This window comes from Natator depressus, chromosome 8, assembly GCF_965152275.1.
Source record: "Natator depressus isolate rNatDep1 chromosome 8, rNatDep2.hap1, whole genome shotgun sequence".
Lineage (NCBI taxonomy): Eukaryota > Metazoa > Chordata > Testudines > Cheloniidae > Natator > Natator depressus.
Genome location: NC_134241.1, coordinates 3376752 through 3402210, shown reverse-complemented (window position 1 = coordinate 3402210; position 25459 = coordinate 3376752). Strand labels below are relative to the sequence as shown.

Here is a 25459-nt window from a genome sequence, read left to right as displayed (position 1 = left end):
TCCAAAACAATGGAGGATGGTAGAATATTTTTGATGGTTCTCTGCCCATTTTCCCCTTTTGCTTAGCCGCATTGCATAGATATCAGAAAAGTGATTATCCTAATGTGTACTGCAGAATGGAAGAGGAAAAGGAGACAGAAGGCTAGAGCGTTCTTAGGAGAAAAATCAGTTTTTATTAATCGATTCCCTAGTTTTTATAATTTAAATTACCCCCAAAACATATCTCAAATTATTAATTTTTTGATCAAATGTAATTTTGGCTACTTCCATGTGGTGGAACACAGATTGGTCACAGTATTTTTGCAGAAGATTATTAATCATCCAGGTAAGTCTATAGGTCACCAAAAAACATTGGAAAACCCCACCTGCTAAACCGCTGCAGGGAGGTGCAGTGTGTTATTAAACAAACACTCAAGAAATAGGTAAGGTGACTGGCCTACTGGACAACTTCACAGGACCATTGTTAGTGCACCTTTCCCTTCAACAGGGTACAGGGAGTGTAGTATTTTCAGAATGCATTTCTAAATGTGTTTGACCCCAAGACTTTAATAGGTATTTTTATCAAGAATGGGCAGGGGGCAGTAATCAATGCAAACTGTCCCATAAATCTGTTGGCCCTAACCATCGATACTGTTTGATGCCCATATAAAGATCTGATAGTGCACTATGTGATCCTAGGAGTGGTGTTATATTTTCAAAAATGTTAGGACTCAGGCAGAGTAATTGGAAAGGTTTCCATTAGCACTTTAGAAGGCACATCATTAAAAAGGTTAAATTACACAGCATAAAACTGAAAGTCATCTTGACCTCCGATAACAGTAGTTTTCAGTTATTGCTCATTGTTTCATTTTGTACAGCCAAGTGTGGCTAGGGAGCCAGATTTTGAAAGATTTTTCAATAGGACTTAAACATGTATCCTGCTTAGGAGGTGCTTTTGAAATTCCTACTAGCTGCCTGTCTGGATCTTTATGCAGCTGAATACCTTTGTAAAGCTGGCCCAAGGTTTACTTTTTTCATTCTTCTGGTGGAATGTTGATGGGAGACGCTGCTTTTTTCTAATCTTGCCTCAAAGGGTCAGTAGTGGCCATATAAAATTTCTGTTACTAGATGAGAAGTTTTATTGTATGATCTTAAAAATTACTTTTATCACTTTATCTCAAAAATATGTCAGTAATCATGTTACATGACTGTGTACTATATCTTAGAATTAAATTAAACCTCGACCGTGGATTTAAATTAACAAAACATATTTCTGAACCACCCATCTTAACATTTCCGTACCTAAGGAGTTAGAGTAGTGCAAAATTGTTATTTACAGCTCCCTTGAAACCAATAAGCATAGACGGCCTCTGAAACCCAAAAGAGATACTGGGCACTTTAATAAATGAGCAAGTATGATTAGACATACGCCATTTGGTTTTGAACCTTAAATGTCAAAGTTCAGGATCTAGTCATTCTTGTTAGCTAGGACTGAACACTTCCAGACCTCTCTAATCAGGGTTAAGAACCAAATAAAGAGCTTACCCAGACATTCATTTTATACAGAAAGCACAGGTTAATAGATTCTTCAGTTGAATGACCTTTATTTCAACACTATCTGCTACAAACTTATTAAAAGCATTGTTTAAATTTCAGCAACTGTCCACAAGATAAAGATTGCCCTGACTGGTGACTCTACTGGCAGTAGAGATGGGCATAGGCCTCAACTCACTACAGCAAATTGGGGCACTTCATCACTGCTAGCAATATACTTTTGTGATTAAAGTGTGTGATCCTGCTCCTACTGAACTTAGTGTCAAAATTTCTCATTGATTCCAAACAGGAGGAGGATCATGGTTGAAGGTCTTCATTTTACAACAGTCTGTCAACCTAGGAAGTTTTTACACAAAAAAAAATTATGTACAACGCCATTGAAATGACCTGAATCAGTCATTAAGCCCAAGATACAGTGGGTGAGATTTTTAAAAACAAAGAATTTAATCAGAGACAAGTCTCAAGGGGTTTTGAAGTACAAGTCTTTTCATCTGTTTGCAAATGTAAGTTTTTATTTTAGAACCTTCCTGTTTTTCCTGCCTGCATGTTATTAGAGGATAAGTGGGTAGAAGTAACATGTATGCTGCTCTAGTTTCAGCTGGGAAATAGTACTCAATGAGGTTTCATTGTAAAGGGCATGGATATTGTACTAACGTTACTCCCTGAAAGTCTATGATGTTTCTAAAAGGAACAAGTGGGGGGAGGGGAGGAGGAAAGGGTCATGGATGTACACTGGTGCACACATGGAATCTAGCATGTAAGAGGGATTACGGGAGGCTGCAACATTCTGAAAAATAGTTGCACAAAAAGGTTTTTTTGTTTTTGTTTTAACAATTGTACTGTACCAGGGCCTGACTCACCTCTCAGTCACTGAAAGGAATTAGATTAAGTTTTATTCAAAACAGACTGTAAAGTCTTTCTACAAAATGGATTTTTTGCTGGGATTAATTTGTTAGTGTTCACAAGATGAAAATAATAAGTAATAAAAATTATTGGTTAAATCCTCCTGTCTTTACACAGGGCTTGATTCTGTGACTTGATCCTGGCTAAGAGGGAAGTGGCGCGTGCTCTCACGTCAGCTATTTTCAGTGAATGTGTACATTTAATTCAGAGTTAGCATTTAAAGAATATTCCCTGTTATGTTTAAAGGAGTGAGTATCTAGGTATCTCCTGTTTTAAAAGAATTACTGCTTATTAGTCCTTGGAAAATTTAAATCTATTTTGTTACCGAGACTGTCTCATGCACAGAGTTTATTGTAGAGTTACTTATGAATGTTAGGCTACCAACACTGAATTTTTAAGCCACTAATGAAAGTGAGCATTCTTTTAGACAATTACATTGACTTTACAAAACTAAAAAGGAGAGAATGAAATTTTGACCTACCAACATTGTCAGCAATAATAATAAACCCATCTTTTATACCAGAATATACTTTTATAGTTACTTACCATAACATTTTTACAAGGTACCTTTAACTTATTTGAAATTGTCAACTCCAGATTTCCTACAGAGGCTGATCTTTTCTCAATCCCATATTTTATGGAAATTCACAAAATAAGTGCATCTATAAACCAGCAAATGATTGATGAAAATATAATAAAGCCATGGAATAAAGCTTACTTCAACTGACATGATGCACTTATTTCAACAAAATATTGTAAGACTTATTCTTTTCTGTTCTGAACAGCACACCACACAAATTGCATCTACAAAATATCAAGCAATGCTTCTGTTTGGTCACCTGCAAAATCCTTACCTAGGATTACAAAAATAAGACATCTGGGTTATTTTATATACACTAAATTCCGTGATTGTTTATTTACATAGATACCAAAAGCAGAAGGAAAAAAAAATCCAACAAAAAACCCCATGCCATATGACCTCTAGCATCAAGTCCACTTCTTGCCCCCCAAAACTTTATACAATTACAAAAGTGTCTTTTCATGTCATTTCATCAATAATGCTACACATAGCAGCATCTTTGTCTAAAACCTGATCTTTCTTGCAGCCAGCGCGCTCTCTCTGCTGTTCATTCTGTCCAATACAATTGTTGCGGTCATCAGTATCCATGGGCTCAGTTTTTAACCTCATCCCTCCCTCTGAATGAGGCAAATCATCAGGTAAGGAGGCCAGGCAGTTCTGGATCATTTCTACAACTCGCTCTAAATGCTTCTGAAACCTCTCAGCAGTCTCCAAACGCTGACGTTTCTGCACCTCCATCATAACCCTTAGTGTCTCCCTGGCTTGGTGGGGTCGATATTCATTTATAAGATGATGGACATGGACAAAAAGCAGTTTTAAGTCTTCCAGTTTCTCCTCCCGTTTTATGCTGCCTGGGCTCCTTATCAAGATATCCAAGAGGTCCAAAAAGTTTATCAGGATAGACATATTGAGTTTCCTTAGTTCCTTCTTGTGGTCAAACTGCATGGGATGCAATCGTTCAATGCCTTGGCTTTCCAAGGGTCGAATAATGAGATCATCACACTGGAATTGGTTACCAAACATCATGTAGCTGTCTTTCACAGGTGGTGGAGGCTTAGGGGCTAGACCTTTCCGAATATTTTCATCTGTATATTCCTTTATATACTGCATTGGAGGTGGAGGTAGAGCACTCACTTGCTGAGGTTCACCCATTGTGGCGCATGAAAGTACCTGTGGAATAACCCATAAAAATGTAGGATTAGGCTAGTTATAAATTAGTTTTACAGTATATCTAAATATAGTGCAGCTGCCCCTTTCAGCAAATGTGATGTAAGGTCACTGCTAGAAAGATACCACCTGTCCCATCAAGATCTCCAGTTAGACCTTGGCTTTCAATATTATAGTGATTTCTTTAATCACTTCTTATGCTGGCAACTATAGGAAAATGGACTACTATAAATGCTACAAGATATATTTTTAAAACCAGTGTTGTTCTTTAGATCCAAATTTAGTATTTACCAAGCATGGTAGGGACTGGTCTATCAAAATTACAAGCTGAAGTTCTTAGTTTATCCACAAAACAGGTATAGCAACAGAGCAAGCTTTTCTCCCACTACTTAATGTACCCTGGTCTCGAAGGGCTTCTAGAGGCACAAGCAGGGTTCAGCCTTGACACTCATTCAGTGCTTGGGATCTCTGCTCGGACTGTAGATGAGGGTGCTCTGTTTGGTGTTTTTTGAGAGTCAGACGCTTGTCCGCCACAAATGAGGCAGAAACCTTCCTAAATTTCACACAGGCCAGTAAGCAGCCATCGGATGTAGACACTTTCCATCCCTGCCACCTTAAGCCACATCGGACTGGTCACAAAGATAAAAGGCTCCATCACGTCCATAACCAGCCCCCTGACCACACAGCCCCCAGCTTTGGATGAGTCACTCCAATGATCAATTTAAAATCAGACACAGCATAACTCCCCTTCAAAAAGACAAACTAAATCCTTCCCTTTAAATGGATCCAAAATGATGGAGGATTCCCAACTCTCATCCTTGCGAGTGAGGCTGGGGCACGGAGTTGTCAACACACCACCCTGATATGGTCTGCTCTGGGCAATGACAGGCCGCACGCATCCCCAAGCCCTTGTCAGCAGTGAGCAAAGCCCCAGCCCGGGGGAAGGGTGGTACAGCGGTTAGAGCATTTGCCTGGCACCAAGGAAACCCAGGTGTAATCACCCACCTCTCCGCTCATTTCCTGCATCACCTGAGGCAAGTCACTGCACCCCTCTCAGTGAGGAGGAACCACTAGGGGCTGCGAGCGGCCCAGTGCCTCCGGCGACAGGCCCTGTACATCTTAGGCGAGCCCCAGACACCACTGCCAGCCACCTGCCTGGGGCGGGGGTTGGCTGGGCAGAGTGGTGCTGGGGGGAAGAGGCAGGCTCTGTAGTGCCCGGAGGGAGCTGGGGAAAGGGGGCAGGCTCTAGGGTGCCCAGAGGTAGCCGGGGGGGAGGGGCAGCTGGGCTCTAGGTGCCCGGAGGGAGCTGGGAGGGAGGGGCAAGGAGCTGGGCTATGTGGTGTGTGTGTGTGGGGGGGTGAGGGCAGGCTCTAGGGTGCCCAGAGGTAGCCGGGGGGGAGGGGCAGCTGGGCTCTAGGTGCCCGGAGGGAGCTGGGAGGGAGGGGCAAGGAGCTGGGCTCTGTGGTGTGTGTGTGTGTGTGGGGGGGGGGGAGGGCAGGGTCTAGGGCGCCCGAAGGGAGCTGGGGGGGAGGGGCAAGGAGCTGGGCTCTGTGGGGGGGGGGGGGGCAGGCTCTAGGGCGCCCGGAGGGAGCTGGGGGGGAGGGGCAAGGAGCTGGGCTCTGTGGTGTGGGGGGGGGGGGGGGGCAGGCTCTAGGGCGCCCGGAGGGAGCTGGGGGGGAGGGGCAAGGAGCTGGGCTCTGTGGTGTGTGGGGGGGGGGCAGGCTCTAGGGCGCCCGGAGGGAGCTGGGGGGGAGGGGCAAGGAGCTGGGCTCTGTGGTGTGGGGGGGGGCAGGCTCTAGGGCGCCCGGAGGGAGCTGGGGGGGAGGGGCAAGGAGCTGGGCTCTGTGGTGGGGGGGGCAGGCTCTAGGGTGCTCGGAGGGAGCTGGGGGGGAGGGGCAAGGAGCTGGGCTCTGTGGTGTGGGGGGGGGCAGGCTCTAGGGCGCCCGGAGGGAGCTGGGGGGGAGGGGCAAGGAGCTGGGCTCTGTGGTGGTGGGGGGGGCAGGGTCTAGGGCGCCCGAAGGGAGCTGGGGGGGAGGGGCAAGGAGCTGGGCTCTGTGGTGCCCGGGGGCGGGGGGGGGAGCGCTCCACGTGCAGGCCCCTCGGACCCAGCGCTCACCTGGCGCCTCGGCGGCGGCGGCGGCTCCCCTGACCGGCCCGGCAGCGGAGACGAGCGCAGCCTCCCGCCGACCCCCCACTTCCGGCGACCGCCGCGCCCTCCTTTCTCCCATTGGCTCGCGGGGACGGCCGTGGGGCGCGGACGTCGCCGTGTGACTGGCTCTTCCCAACGCCAGTCACAGACCTGCCCCGCCCCTTTGCCGTCGGCTGGCTCCGCCGACGCAGCGCGGAGCATGCTGGGAGTGGATGCCAACGGGGGGGCGGAGGGAGGGACGCAGCTGTGCTTGGCGCGCATGCGCACGGGGCGCATGGCTCAGTGTCCCTGTCTGGGGCCATCTCCCCAGGGCAAAGGGCAGGGTCACAAGGGGGTGGGGGTGGCTCTCCCTCCCTCCAACCCTGCCCCCCACTGCACCCCCAAATCCCCCCCTTAGTTGTACTTGCACCTCAGGAGCACTGGCTGCTTCCTACTCCTGGCCAGTGGGGGGTGAATGCCTGTGGCCCGCGAGGGGGCGGCGGAGCCGAACCCCCCGGGGGTGCGGGGCCCGGGGCTCCCACCTCAGGCCAGAGCAGGAGCCCCTGCTTGCTTTCATCTCTGCTCCAGAGTGCGCTGGAGGAGCAGCTGCCGACGCTCCCCGCTCCGGCCTGCTGCTTGCCCCGAGTCCCCGAGGCCAGGGCCAGCAGGGACCAGATCATCCGGTCTGACCCGTTGTGAGAACTGCCCCCAAAGAATTCCTCAGGCAGATCCTGTTGGAAAACATCCAGTTTTGATTTTAAAGTGATCGGTGATGGAGAACCCACCTCCACCCCCCCCAGGAAATTGTTCCAGTGGTTAATTATTCTCACCTAGGGTTGCCAATTTTGGTTGGATTAAACCTGGAGATCGATCACATGACATCATCTTTAATTCAAGGTTAATCTTTAGTTCCTGGACGCTCCAGGACAATCCTGGAGGCTTGGCAACCCTACTCTCGCCGTTAAAAATTGACACCTTATTTCCAGTCTGTATTTGGCTAGCTTCAACTCCCAGCCATTGGGTTGTGTTAGACCTTTCTCTGCCAGATGGAAGAGCCCATTATTAAATATTTGTTCCCCATGCAGATACTTACAGACTGTAATCAAGCCACCCCTAAACTGTCACAGGTTCCATTCCATTGTGGTAGAATCTGTTCTGCGGGACCGCTATGGGTATGTCTACACGGCAATGAAACACCCCTGGCTGTCTCGTGTTGGGCTCACAGGGCTCAGGCTGCAGGGCGATAAAATTGTAATATAGACATTTGGGCCAAGGCATTGGGACCCTTCCCCCTCATGGTGTTCCAGAGCCCAGGCTCCAGCCCAAGCCTGAACATCTTCTGTGCAATTTTATAGCCCCGCAGCCCAAGCCCCAGGAGCCTGAATCAGCTGATGTGGGCCAGCCATGGGTTGGCTGTTTTATTGTGGTGTAGACATACCCTATGAAATGAATTTTGGTGCGCTGATATTCATGCTATGTTCCCTTTGTGGCAGCAGAGGGCAGCAATGTTCCTGGAATGACAGGAGTGAACCGACCTATGTTTGCAAAAAGAAAAGGAGAACTTGTGGCACCTTAGAGACTAATAAATTTATTTGAGCATAAGCTTTCGTGAGATACAGCTCACTTCATCGGATGCAAAATGACAGGTTTCAGAGTAGCAGCCGTGTTAGTCTGTATCCGCAAAAAGGAAAGGAGGACTTGTGGCATCCTAGAAACTAACAAATTTATTTGAGCATAAGCTTTCGTGAGGTACAGCTCACTTCATTGGATGTTTGACCTACGTTTGTGACTTTCAGTTTTGTATGTTTGTGTCTTGCAGTTTTGTAGCCGTGTTGAGCCCAGGATATTAGAGAGATAAGGTGGGGGAGGTAATAGCTTTTATTGGACCAACTTTTGCTGGTGAAAGAGAAGTTGGTCCAATAAAATATATGACTTCATCTGCCTCTAAAACATTTGTGGCATCATTTAGTGACAGTCCCTTTTCAGGATTAGTCATATTGAAAAAAATTCAGTAAGAAGATAATTTCTTTTGTTAATGTAGCAGCACCACCATCTCCAGTGCACCCCTTCATAGCATGGGGTTATCCTACAGCACCCCCCTCAATTCCCTCCTGCATGTCCCACTAAATTTCTACTATCCAAAGTATTTAGATTCCCTTTCTAGGGTATAATTTATTTGGTCTTTACCATTTCTAGTGGCCTTCCAAGCTCAGACCTTTCCCCCTTTGCTAAGGGGATTTCATACCCTTCCTTACAGGGCTTGTGCTGTGCTTCTCCCTCACCCCTTTAAATTACCCTCCACCAGTTCCACCCCGCCCCACTAGGTAACAAAGAGTAGGTATACACTCCAGTAAAAGACCTGTGGCATGGCAGTGGCTGGCCTGGGTCAGCTAAGTCAGGCTCTCAGGGATGAGGCTGAGGAGCTAAAAATTGCAGTGTAGCTGTTCAGGCTCAAGCTGGAGCCCAAGCTCTGAAACCGTGAGGGGATGGGTCTCAGAGCCCAAGCTCCAGCCTGAGCCTGAACGCCTACGCTGCTGCTTTTAGCTCTGCCGCCTGAGTCAACGGACCCTGGGCTCTGAGGTTCGGTGACATGTATTTTTTATTGCACAGTAGACATACCCAAAGGCTTCCTAACAAGAAACAAAACCCTCCTAACAATAGTCCTTCCTCTGAGGGAAGACTGTGGTGAGGTGCAGTCTGCCAGCTTTTTTTCCGTGGCTTGGAGACCAGGTCCCACCAACAAGCAAACAGACTTCCCTGCTAGAGTCTCCCCTGCCATCTCAGGGGCTTCTGCAGACCCCATTCCCATTCCTCTGACTCAGGGCTTGTCTACACTTAACGAAGCTGTAATGCTTCAGTGAAGACAATACCTATGCCGACAGGAGCAGTTCTCCCCTTGGCACAGGTAATCCACCTCCCCAAGAGGCAGCAACTGGGTCAATGGGAGAATTTTCCTGTCAACCTAGCGCTGTCTACACTTGGGGTTTAGTTGGCTTAACTGCGTCACTCGGGGTGTGGATTTTTCACACACCTGAGCGATGGAGTTATACTGACCTAATTTCCATCGTAAGTCAGGCTTTAGACTTCTGATTAATCCCCTCCTCCCATGCATCTCCCTTATCTACCCCAGAAGCATGACTTGGTCACATGAGCCACCTGTCACATGACTTTACTTTTCCCCACCTAGGGAGGAGAGTTGGCTGTGTCACAGGTGGGCCTGAGACCCATCTTCCCTTAAAGGGCCAGCCACCCTGCGACAGTTAATTATTTCAATTATATTGTTACTGCCAAGAAATAATGCAGTATTTGTGACATCAGTCTCAATGGCTAGACAAATTCATTTGAATGGAAATCTGCAGAAAATTTGTTTTACACATGAACTTTCATTATGTTTAATGCTTATATACGCCAGATCAAACATTTATATTTGAGAACCGGTCAGTGGTGACTGTGACTCTGTGGCAGCACCATAGACTTTGACCTTTGTCCATTTGTATGGTGGGAACATTTTTAAATCTTATATTGATGCCCTCCCTGACTTCAGGTGCTCAGTTAGTACAAGAAGCACAATAAAATAACCAATGTAGCTCCCCAGTAAGGGGTATAGCCCTTGAACTTTAGGAAAGTTGCCAGGGAGGTCTGGCGTCACAAAGTTGAATCATCGTGCTTTTTAAAGAAGCACGGTCACACTTAAACATTTCAAACAATGTCACCGATGGCTCAATGTACTATTGCAGTGGGAATAATTTTCTGTAGTTCCTGTCCCATCAATGTTTGTTTCAAGACATTTATTGTCAAACCAGAGACTTGAGCTGCCAGCGATACCTTTTCATGCTGCTTGATTTACTAGATTATAAACTCTTTTTCTTCTGTGTTTGTACCACACCTAGCACAATGGGGCCCTGATCCATGACTAGGGATTCTAGGAACTGCAATAATACAAATAAATACAATAAAATAATAATAATAAAAAATAACAATAGATGCTATTGTAACCCACACACCGCCTGGGTGGGGTGTTCTGTCCCATCTAGTGGCAGGGAGACCACTTAGAGAGAGAGTTAAACGAGTCTGCTCTACAGCCTTAGCTAAAAGTCGGTTGGCTTTTAGCTCATGCGGTAGAGGCTCCTGCACTAAACTCCAGATGTCGCCCATTCGATCCCGCCCGCTGACGACCAGGGTCTGTCGACGTCGCACTATCAAATGTAGCCAACAGGGTTTCCTTTTTTGGTATGATACCAAGCACCAGTTTGCACATTATTTTCTCTCAAAGTGGGTTTCTTTGCCATTTGGTAGTGATTGGTTACTTCGGATTCAAGGGCTGCTGGTGGGCAGTTTACTTCAGCACAGTCTTTCTATGGTAATTTTCACATTTTCTTCTTCTGGTGCCAATACCTCTACTGACAAAACTGGACAAAGGACCTTACATTCTGGATCTGGTAAGTCAAGAAGTGTGAATTAATTCAGTGTTTCTGACATCAGAAACACTTCCATGGCAATACTGATGTCACAAACACTGGATTGTATAATTACTGAATGGATTATTCAGGCAAAGGAGGGTGGGTGTAGAAAGTTCCTATTCTTTGCACACAGATAGCTTGATGAGCAGCCAAGGTGGGCAAGGCAATGCAGAAAAAGCACATGACAGGATAATGGTGGTTTGGTAATGGTTTTGTAAGCATTTCCCCACCCCCACCTTCCCTTGGTTGCGTGTATGAATGTTGTTAACTATTTACCATGGCTTGGGGCAAATAGTCACAGTGTGTTGATGTGTAGGAGTGATTTTTATCTGTAAGAAGTCTATGAGACATTAAAAATAGTTCTCAGATGTGTTAATTTTGATACAACTAGAAGACACAAGGAATAAGTGAACTCCAGTATACAATATATCCTTTAACTTGCCTAACAATCAAAATGTTTTTAAAAATTGAAAGAAATAACAACAGTATTTAAAAGTTTCTGACGTTTCCCACTATCCTACATTTGTATACCAAAAGCTTGGGACTTCAGTTCATTTGAGGATGATCCTGGAGTTGTGGCACTGGGCTAGACACAGGACATCTGGGTTCAATGTGCAACTCTCCCACAGATTCACTGCCTGACCTTGGGCAAATAATTTAATCTCTCTGGATTCAATTCAAGGACTAATGGGGTCAATGAAGAGATTCCCAATGGCTTTTGTGTCTCAGTTCTCCATCTGTAAAATGGGCATAATAATACTTCCCTTCTTCAACCAGAGTTGGATTGTAAACTTCTGTGGCAGGAACAGCTGTTTGCTATGTTCATGTAATGATGGTGTCCCAGGTGGCCTATCACAAGGGTGCCATGATCGTTGTATATGTGTGTGTGTGGGTCTCTACACTGCAAATAAACACCCACCGCTGGCCAGGGTTAGGTGACTCAGGCTCATGGGGCTAAAAATTGCTGTTTAGACATTTAGGCTTGGTCTAGAGCCTGAGCTCTGGAACCCCGCAAGTGGGGAGGGTCCCAGAGCCCAGACTCCAGCCCAAGCATAAACATCTGTACAGCTTTTTTTAGCCCCACAGCCCAAGCCCCTGAGCCTGAGTCAGCTGATCCAGGCCAGCCACAGCCATCCTGCGGGTCTTTTTTTCCAGTGTAGAATGCTCAATGCTACTTTAATACAAATAAATAATAATTTCAGGAAGAAAAAAGTTGGTGTACTGTAACATACTCCTCCATAGGTTTCAGAGTAACAGCCGTGTTAGTCTGTATTCGCAAAAAGAAAAGGAGGACTTGTGGCACCTTAGAGACTAACCAATTTATTTGAGCATAAGCTTTCGTGAGCTACAGCTCACTTCATTGGATGCATACTGTGGAAAATACAGAAGATGTTTTTATACACACAGACCAGGAAAAAATGGGTGTTTATCACTACAAAAGGTTTTCTCTCCCCCCATCAGCGCATGGGAACGCATCCCATCAGCGCATACAGAACTAAGAAGACAGTTTGTAAGTCACAAACTGAAAGAAAGATGGAAAATGGAATTAAAAATACTCCTTTGGCATGATGAATGGGAAAACATCTGTCAGGAAATGGAAAAGGAGGGCTTGTGGCACATTAGAGACTAACCAATTTATTTGAGCATAAGCTTTCATGAGCTACAGCTCACTTCATCGGATGCAAGCTTATGCTCAAATAAATTTGTTAGTCTCTAAGGTGCCACAAGTACTCCTTTTCTTTTTGCGAATACAGACTAACACGGCTGCTACTCTGAAACCTGTCAGGAAATGCTAACTGTATCAGGCAACCTTTTTGGATTTAGTGGTTTTACATTCCTATAACAAAAACTGGGCTTAATTATCACTGCCTTGTATTCTGTCTGGTCATTTACAAAGAGGAAGCAACCTGCAAAATGTAGAAGGCAGTGGAAAATCAAGCCCTTTTCTCCTTTTGAATGCTCACCGTGGTCTTCTTGAGTCACTCCCCCAGTTTGTGCGTATTGGTCAAGATAGATGAGATAAAGCTGTCAAGTAATGAGTTAAAAAGTGTTTCAGTCTCATTCCTGGAAGCAAGGTGGGTGATTTTCATAAGCTAGGAAGGGGAATCCACTCAGCATATACTGAATGGCCAAAGGATCTTTCCATGATGGTTCTAAAGGAGAAACTAACATCAGCTAAAAGCAATGGGGTACACTAGGGCTGTCAAGCAATTAAAAAAATTAATTGTGATTAATCACACTGTTAAACAATAATAGAATACCATTTATTAAATATTTTTGGATGTTTTTCTACATTTTCAAATATATTGATTTCAATTACAACACAGAATACAAAGTGCATAGTGCTCACTTTCTATTTATTTTTGAATACAAATATTTGCACTGTAAAAAACAAAATAAATAGTATTTTTCAGTTCACCTCATACAAGTACTATAGTGCAATCTTTTTAACATGAAAGTTGAACTTACAAATGTAGAATTATATACAAAAAAAAAACTGCATTCAAAAATAAAACATTGTAAAACTTTAGAGCCTACAAGTCCACTCAGTCCTACTTCAGCCAATTGTTCAGACAAACAAGTCTGGTTACATTTGCAGGAGATAATGGTGCCCGCTTCTTGTTTACAATGTCACCTGAAAGTGAGAACGGGAGTTTGCATGGCACTGTTGTAGCCGGCATCGCAAGATATTTACATGCCAGATGCCCTAAAGATTCATATGTCCCTTCATGCTTCAACCATCATTCCAGAGGACGTGCGTCCATGCTGATGACGGGTTCTGCTCAATAACAGTCCAAAGCAGAGCAGACCGATGCATGTTCATTTTCATCATCTGAGTTAGATGCCACCAGCCAGGACCGGCTCTAGGCACCAGCAAAGCAAGCACGTGCTTGGGGCGGCATTCTGGTCATCCTTTTTTCTTTTTTTTTCTTTTGCTTGGGCAGTTGCGCTCTCGGAGCTTAGGGCGGCAAAAAACCTAGAGCTGACCCTGCCACCAGCAGAAGTTTGATTACTTTTTTTTGTGGTTCGGGTTCTGTAGTTTCCGCATCGGAGTGTTGCTCTTTTAAGACTTCTGAAAGCATGCTCCACACCTCGCCCCTCTCAGATTTTGGACGACACTTCGGATTCTTAAACCGTGGGTCATGTGCTGTAGCTATTTTTAGAAATCTCACATTGGTACCTTCTTTGCATTTTGTCAAATCTGCAGTGACAGTGTTTGTAAATCAAACAACATGTGCTGGGTCATCTGCTATAACATAACATGAAATATATGGCAGAATGCAGGTAAAACAGAGCAGGGGACATACAGTTCTCCCCCAAGGAGTTCTGTCACAAATTTAATTAATGCACTTTTTTTAACTAACATCATCAGCTTGGAAGCATGTCCTCCAGAATGGTGACTGAAGCATGAAAGGGCATACAAATGTTTAGCATATCTGGCACATAAATACTTTGCAACGCCGACTACAAAAGTGCATTGCGAATGCCTGTTCTCACTTTCAGGTGACATTGTAAATAAGAAGCAGGCTTCAGTATGTCCCGTAAATGTAAACAAACTTGTTTGTCTTAGCGATTGGCTGAACAAGAAGTAGGACTGAATGGACTTGTAGGCTTTAAAGTTTTACATTGTTTTGTTTTTGAGTGCAGTTATGTAACAAAAAAAATCTACATTTGTAAGTTACACTTTCATGCTAGAAATTGCACTACAGCACTTGTATGAGGTGAATTGAAAAATACTGTTTATTTTGTTTATCATTTTTTCAGTGCAAATATTTGTAATAAAAATAATATGAAGTGCGCACCGTATACTTTATATTCTGTGTTGTAATAGAAATCAATATATTTGAAAATGTAGAAGAACATCCAAAAATATTTAATAAATTTTAATTGGTATTCTATGGTTTAACAGTGCGATTAATCGCGATTCATTTTTTTAATTGCAGTTAATTTGTTTGAGTTAATCACGTGAGTTAACTGCAATTAATCGACAGCCCAAGGGTAAACATAACATTTGAGGCCAGATGAAGAAACCTCACTCTCCCCTACATTCTAGCCCCCTTGTTTTCCAGATTCTCTGAGTTTCCCTCAGAAATATGCATTGTGTGTGTTGCTTGCAAGAGGTCCCTTGAAGCCAGGTCCTTAATTTACCTCTTCGGTTACACTTGTTCAGTTCCTCTACATCACTGGATGCCTCTACAGTTTTGTATATTTCACTGTCTTGCACTTGAGCAGGATCAGGCTGTCTATTTTTATTAATCTTGTATATACTGTGCACTTATTATAACCATTGCAGTAGTCCATAGGAACCCCAATTCAGGGGTCAGGTCCCCATTGTGCTAGTCACAGTACAAACACATGTGTGCATTCCATTTTTTCCCCGCTATGGCAATAACTGTGCCATCCTCTGTTTCGGAACATACTTCTCACATTTTGAGGGCTACCACAATCTAAATACTAAAGAATAGTAATAAGCTTCTACTCAAGCTGTCTGAAGAACAACAAAAATACAAAGCCCAAGCCAAGTCTCTTGGATGAGTTTGCCCAAAGTAGCATCTAGTTGCAGCTTAAAGTGATGGGCTCAGGAAGTTTTGGTGATCACTAAAGCCTAGATTCTCAGAAGGTGTTTAGGTGCCTACATACTTTTTTGAGGATCTGGGTTTGTGTCATAAGTTGTTCCATAAGGCCCATAAGCACTTCCAACTCACAACATACACTTTTAACATTATTGTGCCACAAAGGTGGTTTGTTTTCCCCCCCATTTGGCCGTGCGCTGACACTGCTTGTATTCCCTGGCAATTATTGGTAGAATTCTTCAGCTTAGTTTCCCCATGCTGATGGTTTTAAGGCTGCTTCTGGACCCAGCAGCCCTTCTTTAGCAGCAAGCAGGAGGTCAATGCAGGATGTTTACATGATAATGAATGGAGGGTAAATTACCCACTCTAACTTTCTAATAAAAAAAAAATTTGGAAAAGAATGATAAAGATAAACCTTAAGCAGTGGCATTTTTTCCGTGGCACTGAAGTCTTAACAGAATTACATTAAGGTGGAATGCTAATCTGCTTTACCTCTTTACTTTTAGATACTTTAAAAAGAACTCGGATTTGTCTGCACTATGGGTTTGCTTTAAATTCAGCCATTGATAGCCAGCAACCAGTCATAGCTGCACAGGTGTAAACCCCAACTGTAGTCAGGGTAAACTACCATAAGATGTGGTTTGCAGCAGTTCAATTTACCTGGGTTGCTCCTCCAGTGCAAATAGTGGCTTTGCCTGTCTACATTAAGGGTTTGTACTGGTGCAGCTATACTGGTGACTTGGATTGAGGCACATCCCCAGTTTAGATAGGACCTCAAAAAGCTGCGTTTTCCTTCCGGTATTTTTGTTGAAGAGGAAATCATCATAAACAGAATAGGTGATCTTGCAAGCTATTGAGGAAGGTCCTGTTTGTTCCTACGGCACTGAAGAATCTGTACTGTTTAAGTGCAGTTAATCCATGTGAAAATCTGTCCTCTGTAATACTGCCAAGGTCAGTGAGCCCTGGGGTGATCTGCTCCAGGCTTACAAATCATGGATAACTGACTGTACCTAGCCGATGCCTTGATCCGTGCATCCAATTTTTCCAAGATTCCTAAAATATTCAGGGTCAAATCCTGCCTTTAGACCCATGAGATCAACTTCCACTAACAGTGAGAAGAGTTGGGCAAGTGCATTGAATTGGGATTTGTGAGCCCTAGAGAGAAGAGGGGGTGTAACCAGTTCATTTGGACCAGCCTAATTGCTTCCTGTTTTTACTTTTTTAAATAGTCCTTTGGTCTCTTTCCCTCTCTTCCTCTTTCCATGAGTGTACAGCAGTAGGCACATTGTCTGAGGCGACCATAAATTGCAGAAGAAGGAAGAAATGGAGTGTCTTAAACAGAGCTTTTGCTATGCCCTTTAAGAAAAATGGCATGAAAATACTTGACTGCGATGGAGAAGCAAGAAGATAAGGCACTGAAGTTAAGTGGATACCAAACAAGTGGATACCAAAGAGCTGTCTGTACTGAAACACTACAGGTGTTTTAAACCGCTGTCAACACTAGCTTTCCGTAAATTGTCCAATGACATTAAAATTGTGGGTCTTTCATTCATTTCAGGGAATCTATCCCAGTGACACATAAAAGTTACTAAGATGACTGTAAATTACACAGTAATAGAGAGATAACACATTGCCTTCTAAGGACAAGATTCTTCTGATACCCTTCCTCCAGCTTAGTTGCACCTCACTCCATGAGTAGGCTCACTAGTCACCAGTCCTAGAGGAAGGTACTAGTCCATGTATGTAAGGACAGCAGAATTTGGATCCAAGATTATATACGGTGAAAGTCTGCATGTATTTTATCGAGATCATACAGATATTTGCTGCCTTGTTCTCTGTTTTTTTAAAACCTCCAAACTAGCTATATTTAACTTTTAAATTTCTCTGCCGCCTTCAGGACACCAGCACTGGTACCTGAGCAGGATGTGCGGGTGGGGAGTTTTCCACTGAGCCTACAGTAATAGCATGTGAACTGCCGACCCTGGGAAAATCCCCTGACAAAAATCCAGTCTGCAAAGTGCCACTTTTCAACGCAGCAATGGGGCAGTCTACAAAAGGGAGAAAGGCAAGGATGAAAGTGAAAAAAGAATCAATGTGATTGGGGCTGTAAGTAGTAAAATAAACTGATCTGAGACCAGGGTTTGCCAACCAGAAATGAATGTCCTGTGCATACACAGCCCAATCCCTTCCCTGTGAGCGTTAGCCTCTCCTTTTTCAAAGATATTTTAATTTGCATTCAAGTTTATATGAAAATGTACAACAGTGTTAAAGACACACAGGGTAAAATATTCAAAAGCACTGGAGATTTAGATGAGATATTAGGAAAAACTTTCAAACTCTAAAGGTAGTTAAGCCCTGGTACAGGCTTCCAAGGGAGGTTGTGGAATTCCAGGCATTGGTGGTTTTTAAGAACAGATTGGACAACCACCTGCCAGGGATAGTCTAGGTTTGCTTGCTCCTGCCTTGACACAGGGGGATGAACTTGAGGACCTCTCCAGCCTCTCCTTTCAGTGATTCTATAAATTACTTACACCCAGATCTTCAGAGGTTATTAGCCACCTAATTCCCACTGAAATGAATGTTAGACACCTAGATACCTTGAAGAATCTGGCCCTTCGGCGTCTAAGTCCCATTGACTTTCAGTGAGACTTGGGCTCCTAAGTGCCTTAGCCATTTTTCAACACGGGACTTTGGCTCTCAGTCACTTAGGTGTTTGTGTAAATTTTACCCGGGACCATATAAAGTATGGCCAAAGTTTAGGTTTAGTTAAAAAACAAATTTACAAAGATGAATATTTAAGAGAGATATTTATGATCCCTGTAGTTTCTTTCCCAGCAGTTTAGGAAGCCTAGACAACTAGAGCATGGAAACCAGAAACTGAAATTCTGAAAGTGATCAGCCTAATTTCACTGCGTGGACTAAATGAAGTGAAAAAAATAAAATAAAGCGCAACCAACAAATTAGATTTATTTATATTCAATTTTAAATGAAAGGTGTTGTTACTCCACAGGTAAGAATAGGGTTAAATACCTATATGTGAGCCAAGATGGTCAAAAATGGATACCTAAATTTAGGCTCCAAATTCCATATTAAAGCTCCTAAACAAGTGACAAAGGTGACAAACAGCCATCAGCTCCCACTGAAATCAACTACCATCTCTATTGGGAATACTCATGAATCAAGCTGCCAACCACACCTTGTCTCCCTCTTTCCAACGCATCCAGTGTTTTGGCCTGTCTCACCGGTGTCTCATTATCTGCTTAAACCTAACGTGGACAAAGCTGAATGACTCATCTTTCCTCCCAAACCCTCTCCATTTTGATCCTTCTCTGCTACTCTTGATAAAACTACCATTTTTCATCAGTCAGGCCCACATTATTGGGGTTATTTTTGACTCCTCTTTCTCCCTTGCCCCTCACATTCAGGCCTTATTGAAATCTGGCACGTCTTCCTCCTCAGCATCTCCAGATTCCATCTTTTTCCTTCCATCCCCCTAGCCAAATCACTAGTTCAGGCCCCACCTTGACTATTGCAACATCTCCCTCTTTGGCCTCCCAAACACAGGCATCGCACCCTATTTACACCGTGCAAATTGCAGCTGCTAAACTCCCTGCCTGTCAATCTGATCAAATCGCTTCTTTCTTCAAATCTCTCTGCTGACTACCCATCTCTTATCGCATGAAAATCACGCTTCCTATCACCACCTTCTAAGCTCAAAATAATTCTGCCCTCCCTGTCTAGTACCCTTGTCAAGCTTCTCCCCCCCCTCCCCCCAACATCCTCTCTGCTCCACCAGTGTTACTAGCCTCAGCTGCCTGGTTTTCAGCTTCTCACTTCTTTGCCTCATCTCCTGGCGTCCCTTATGCATGACCTTATCTGCCAGGCCTCTACCCTGTCCACATTTAAGTCCCTCTTGAAGACCCATTTTGGCCATGCTGTCAACAGTGAATCTAGCTGTCCCATATAGTAATTTTTAAAAGGATATATGATTTCTGCTTCTGGATAATCTCTCTCTGCTGTTATATTATGGAGCTCTTCCTGGTATAGGTTGTTCCTACTTACCTTTTCGGACAGCATCTAGCACATACTGGGCATGACCATAAACAAATTAGAAACAACACTAATAAGTAAGTAATCATAGCTAGCCATCTTCAGTCATATGAAAATATGAGGCCTGATTCTGATCTCATTTACACCAGTGTAAATCAGGAGACATTCCAGTGAGGTTATTGGAGCTAAAACTCACAAGAGATCAGAACCAGGCTCAAAGTCAGTAACGGTTAACAAGTGGTCATATCCTCCAATTCTAATTCTTTTAATTGTCATTTTTTTTTTATTCCCTAGCAACAGACTTCTATACAGCTTATTATAGTACCCTAATGTCTACATTTTTCCCTCCTGCCTGCATGACCAGGAATCCTTGAGGATATAGTTCAGACTGTACACTTCACATGTGTATATGATAAATTATGTGCACCCATATATGTGCATAAACTCTGCAGGCACAAACACCAAAATAAGTACATAGTTTGAACCCTTGTCTTTGCACAACTGTTACAGCTCTGTAACACTCCTGCAGGTATTTGAACCTATAAAGCATGTGTGCATGTATGTGAGATGCACTACTTTGCAGATCAAGCTGAAAATTTGGCCCTTGATTTCTGTTTTCATCTCCTGACATGGAATTCACCTTTACATCAGTGATGATTCTGTGAATAAATTAAATAGCATTACCTCTGGAGTTTGCAGGCAGCCTAAAAGAATAGGTCAAAGAGAGCTATGAACTGTCCCCATTCAGCTCAATTTGGCGTTAGCTCTGGAATCTAGGGGTGCCATTTAAAAAGTCAGCATTGCTAAAATGATCTACGGTGGAATAATGATCACAAACACCCAGCAAAGTGCTTATCCCACAGTCCTAATTCAGAGTCAAAGTAAACTTCAGGGGCAGAGTAAAATTAATTGCAATTAATATCAAATAAAACAATGAATGCTGTACTGATTGTATTAGTCACTTTCCTATTAATGTAATAAAACCCTCCCCTTTTGTTTTTTAATTCACCTGAAACTGCTACAGATTTTCCAGTCCAGCCACAGTGGAATGCTGCAGAAACAAGCAGCTCTTGGTTCAGTATTCAGGTCTACCTTGCTGCAGATTACATGGGCCTTGATTGCACCTAGAGTATGCAGCATGTATATTCTGCCTAAACTTTCTTGGAACATTCAGCAGGAGATTAACTGCCTTCCACCAGGCTGTCTCTGGAACATTCAGCAATCGGTAAGTGGTTAAGTCATTTCAATGCCCCGTGCCTCAGTTTCCCCCAAAGCGCTTTGCGATCTACTGATAAAAAGCACTACAGAAGCTCTCGATGTTATTATTATTAATAATCATCCATGACACTATTTGAAAGGTACAAACAAACTTCATTTTTACAGCAGCCCAAAGTATAGAATGAGTGGAACTTCATTTATACCGCATGGTATAATTGCTGGGATCTGCAAGTCCCTTCTGCTCACATGCCAGAGGCTTTGTAGTTACCTACAGAATGTCTTTGAAATGCTTCTAAGGTGTGGCAACAAGTACAGTGCGTGAGGTAACAGACATGCTGTAGGCAGGGGCCTGGAAAAACCCCGCCCCTGCCCCCAGACCCCGCCCCCACTCCACCCCTTCCCCCATACCCCTGCCCTGCCTCTTCCCACCCCCGCCACGCCCCCGCCCGCCTCTTTCAGGCTTCTGCCTCTCCCCTGAGCAACACCGGGAGCCGGTGGGGCGGGGCTGGGTCTCTTGCTGCTGCTGCCGCCAGCTCTAGCCCACCCCCCCCCCCGTTAACCGCCCAGGCCACCCTGGGCCCCGCATCCTGAAGCGCCGGGCATCCCCAGAGCGCGGGGACCGGAGCGGTTGCTCCAGTCGGTCCTATGGAGTGGACGGCTGTGGCTGTAGGTAACACAGACAGTGCCATCCATCCGGATCAGGAGCGTGAATGTGTGAAATCCTCCCAAGGGCACAGAGAAGATGCTGTTTCATTATGTCTCATTATACCCTAAGCAGGTATCACTGTCTTTACTAAGTGGGGGCCGAGTAGACTAGGTATCTAATCACGCCCCATCTTTTTATTAATTCCCGATCCTTAAACATCACATTGTCAAGCGTGCCCATCAAATATTTATATTTTCCACAACATTCACCTTAGAGTATCTTTCAGCATGTGCTGCTCACTTGATGACTTTGGAGAGGATGTGGTTGTGGCTTTGACAGAAAGGAAGCTTTACAGCACTGCCTAGATGACAGATGGAAAGATAAGACCCCAAGCACCTACGCTGCCTTTCAAACTCTTTTTTTTCGTGTGTGTGTGAAAAAAAGTCAACTACCCTCCTTTTTGTTACTCTTTCCTGGACTTGTGCTGGGTGTGCGGGTCTGGGACCGGTGAACTGGGTCCTGGAAGAGAACCGTGCCCTGCCGAACAATGAATAATTGTGTTCTCCTGGAAGAGCAGCTGATCAAAAAATCCCAGCAGAAGAGAAGGACCTCTCCCTCCAACTTTAAAGTGCGCTTCTTTGTTTTAACCAAATCCAAGCTGGCTTACTTTGAGCATCGCCATGGGGTACGTGAGCCATTTTCTCTCGCATTTTAGACTGCTTCTGAGTAAGAGTATTGAAAGGAAGGGGGAAACTGTATATGTTGTTAAATCCCATTAACCCAGTACTTCTGGTCCCGTTACAGCAATGTCTACTCAAACTAGCTATTAGCTGAGGGCCCAGCACTGCATTCCTTGCCTCCCCAAAGCTTCCACATGGGTCAGTGGGGGTTTGGTGTGTAGAAGGAATGGAGGATCAAACCTGGTTTTATCAAAGAAATTTACAGCAATCTGACCTAACTGCCATCATACACAATGTCTAACAGATGCTATACTGGGCAATCCAGATGGATACTGCTGTTGGTGGATAGCATATTCTGATCAAAGTTATAAAGTCGGATGAAAGTGATTCCTGCTATACATTTCAATTTCATTTGGAAAATAAGACAAAAACATTTTTTCCACTCGCTATTCGTTTACAGCAAAAGGTTGATTCTCTACGAGGAGACCATTCCAATGCTTGTTAACCAAAACTCCCACTGTCAGGTTCTAACAGGTTCTGTTGTTTTCGGGAGTAGGTTTTAAGAAGGGATCAGATACGCTCAAACTCAGCACGCTTTCCTATGTCTGTCTAGACCTGATTTGTTAAATATACCTATGAAAAGAATTAGAAGCTAATGTGCATTAGTAACCTTTATGAGTGCTTTTATCAAAGCAAAAATCCCACCCCTTCTTCTTTAGTACCTACCGGGGTATACGATGGGCTCCTTCATCTGCTATTTGTAACCTTATGCAGTTTGTTTGCCAGGGTTATCAAACATGGATCCCAATATGTTTCTTTACATTAAGGGTTAACATTTATTGCTGCCTATGAGTGTCGTTTCTCTCCACTTTGCACGGCCATATTTCTTTTGAATTTGTAAGAATACGTTAAGGCAACATATTAGGCATGTGTTTTTAAAAATACAATATTTAAATTATAAAAACCATTATTGCTGTCTAAGATATATATTTCAGTTTGACTGAGACTATCTGTGGTGTGGTCCAAATGTTGTCATTTGAAGAGTTAGGATGTTATTACAACTACTGAGCATGGTGAGACCAGATACAATTTTCACATGTGCCTAAGTGATTTAGGAGCACCAGTCTCTCTGGGTCTGATTTTTCAAAAGCATTTAGTTGCCTAAAGATGCAGATAGGTGTTTTTCAAAATCCCCCTACATGCCTAAGTTAGTTAGGTGTCTAACTTCCATTAATAGGCACCTAACCTGGTTTGACACTTTTGAAAATTCCATTAGGCATCTATCTGCATCTTTAGACACCTAAATGCCTTTGAAAATCAGACCCATTGACTTTCAGTAGGACAAAAGCATAGTCACTTAAGTACTTTTGAAAATTTTATCCCCTAGCATCCAAAACTCTGACGAGGCAAAAATGGGACCACATACAGGGTCCCTTACAATAAACATTTTGAAGCAAAATTTTCAAAAATACATCCGTTTACAAAAATCTGAGTATACCAAGATAATTACAGCATATTTGGCGTGAAGACCTGAGGTGCTTACCTACCTCAAGTTTAAATATACTGAACCCGAGCTTTAGTGGGTGTAACTTGACATAGTTCCATTTAGGTCAATAATACTATCCTCTGAAGTCAGTGGAGCTATGCTGAGTTAGACCAGCTGAGGAGCTGGCCCACTGTCTATCACTAGGTTTCTCTGCTGGAGGCATGTATATACAATATGCACATGGCTATTCATATATATGCATATGTACATATCGATAAATATAGGGCCTGATACTCCACTGTGTTACATTGGTTTCACGCCAATGTAAACCATCATATCAGGTCCATTCTGTTAATAAACCCCCCTGGTGCAAAATGGACAAGAAATTAGTGCAGGTAAGGACTAATAACTCCGAAGATTGAAATCCTCTGCGTGTCTACAACAGAGCAGGTAATCCTGTAGAGGCTTCAGCATTGCCCCATGGTCTCCTTTCTGGGGAGACTAACTCTAGGGCTGAAGCCAGTGCTACACACCCTTTCAGTCTTTGCTTCTCTGCTCAGTCTTCCAAGGACTGGACTGACACCACCAATTCTTTTCACAGGCGGTGGGCCAATTTAGAATTAAAATACCTGCCTGATATAATAGTTTACCAAACTTCTGAAATCAATGAATACATGCCTCAATGTGAGGGTCTCTTCAGATGTTCATCGTAATCCTTTGGCAATGAATATGAACAGAGATTTTTCTAGAACGTATCTACAAGCGTGGTACAAAGATTGACTGTGTTTATTCCTCTCTTTGGGCTCAACACTGCAAGGTACTGTGCACCCTGGCCCCAATCCTGCCAGGAATAAGCACATGCTTAACCTCAAGCAAAGCACTTAAGCACATGTTTAACTTTAAGTGCATAAGTAGTCCCACAGATTTCAATGGGACTGCATACACTTAATATTAAGCATGCCCTTAAATGTTTTGCTGAGCTGAGACCACAGCAGCCAGCCCCGAGCAGTATCAAGCCCTTTTTGTGTATTACAATGCTCACAAGTATAAAAGGACATTGAGCAAACCTGTGACAGTTAAAGGGATGAAAGTAACTACATCGAGGAAATATTCAGGTAGAAGTCTGTCAGCAGTATCCAATGTTACAGTCACCATAAAGGCAAATTTTTAAAATAATTGTAATGGCTTTTTCTATTATAAGACAACATTCCAGAGACAGGAAGGTCTATTCTCCCCTTGCTCTGAGTGCGCAATTGCCATCAGTGCTAATGGAAGCTATTTACATATATCAGTCAGAGAATGAACCCCAAAATAACTAGCAACAATAAGAAGCTGTGTTTTCTGAAATTCATTATACAGTGCACAATGCACAGCTGTCTTAGCATAAAGCAGAGCCCTGATAATAGATGCATGAAGTCCACCACAAGCTCTCTTATTATAGTACGCAAATCACTTCTAAAGGCAAAATTTTTTGTTGCTAAGGACCGATCCTACAGCTACTTATGCATGTCAGTAGCTGTACAGATGGGAGTAGTCCTATTGCGTGCATTGTAACAACTTCCATGAGTTAGGTTACTCGTGTTAGGGACCAATCGTGAAAACTCATGTAAGTAACTTTATTCCTAACAAGTCTGATGAGACTACACCCAGGGTTAAAGTTACTCATGTGAGCAAATGTTTGCATGGCTGGGCCCTAGGTTTGCATTATTGAGAGGGAAGCAAACAAGTGAATCCCTTGAGACATGTTCCCTTAAGGTCAAATTTTCAAAGGTATTTAGGGGCTTGTAGACACGGACTACAGTGGGATTTTCGAAAGCACCTAAGCAGATTAGGCACCTGTCTAGAGCATCGGTGCTGGACCTATTTGTGCTGGGAGTACTGCTGCACCCCCTGGCTTGAAGTGATTACCATTATACACAGGGTTTACAGTTTGGTTTAACGGCTTTCGCACCCCCACTATACCAATTGTTCCAGCACCCCCAGTCTAGAGGCAGATAGAGCAGAAGGATGGTGCAGTAGTTAGGGCAAAAGCCT

The 25459-nt window shown here is 43.8% G+C and overlaps 2 protein-coding genes across 2 annotated transcripts in view; one reads left to right on the top strand and one right to left on the bottom strand.

Moving 5' to 3' along the window:
- Positions 1–190: 190 nt before the first annotated feature.
- MED7 (mediator complex subunit 7) lies at positions 191–6402 on the bottom strand. The gene is made up of 2 exons (XM_074962055.1): positions 6300–6402; positions 191–4186 (listed from the first exon to the last, which is right to left on the bottom strand). Exon 2 carries the CDS (start codon positions 4166–4168, stop codon positions 3476–3478), a length of 693 nt encoding a protein of 230 aa, XP_074818156.1. The 5' UTR covers positions 4169–4186; positions 6300–6402; the 3' UTR covers positions 191–3475.
- A 15404-nt stretch (positions 6403–21806) lies between these two features.
- The window catches only part of ITK (IL2 inducible T cell kinase), a 40739-nt gene continuing 37086 nt past the window's right edge, over positions 21807–25459 (top strand). The window contains exon 1 of the mRNA XM_074962054.1: positions 21807–21944. Coding sequence (XP_074818155.1) covers positions 21807–21944 — 138 coding nt within the window. The remainder of the gene's footprint in view (positions 21945–25459) is intronic.

What these genes read in the sequence shown, in the direction of transcription:
- MED7 (XM_074962055.1), bottom strand. Translation starts at nt 4,168, where the DNA reads ATGGGTGAACCTCAGCAAGTGAGTGCTCTACCTCCACCTCCAATGCAG.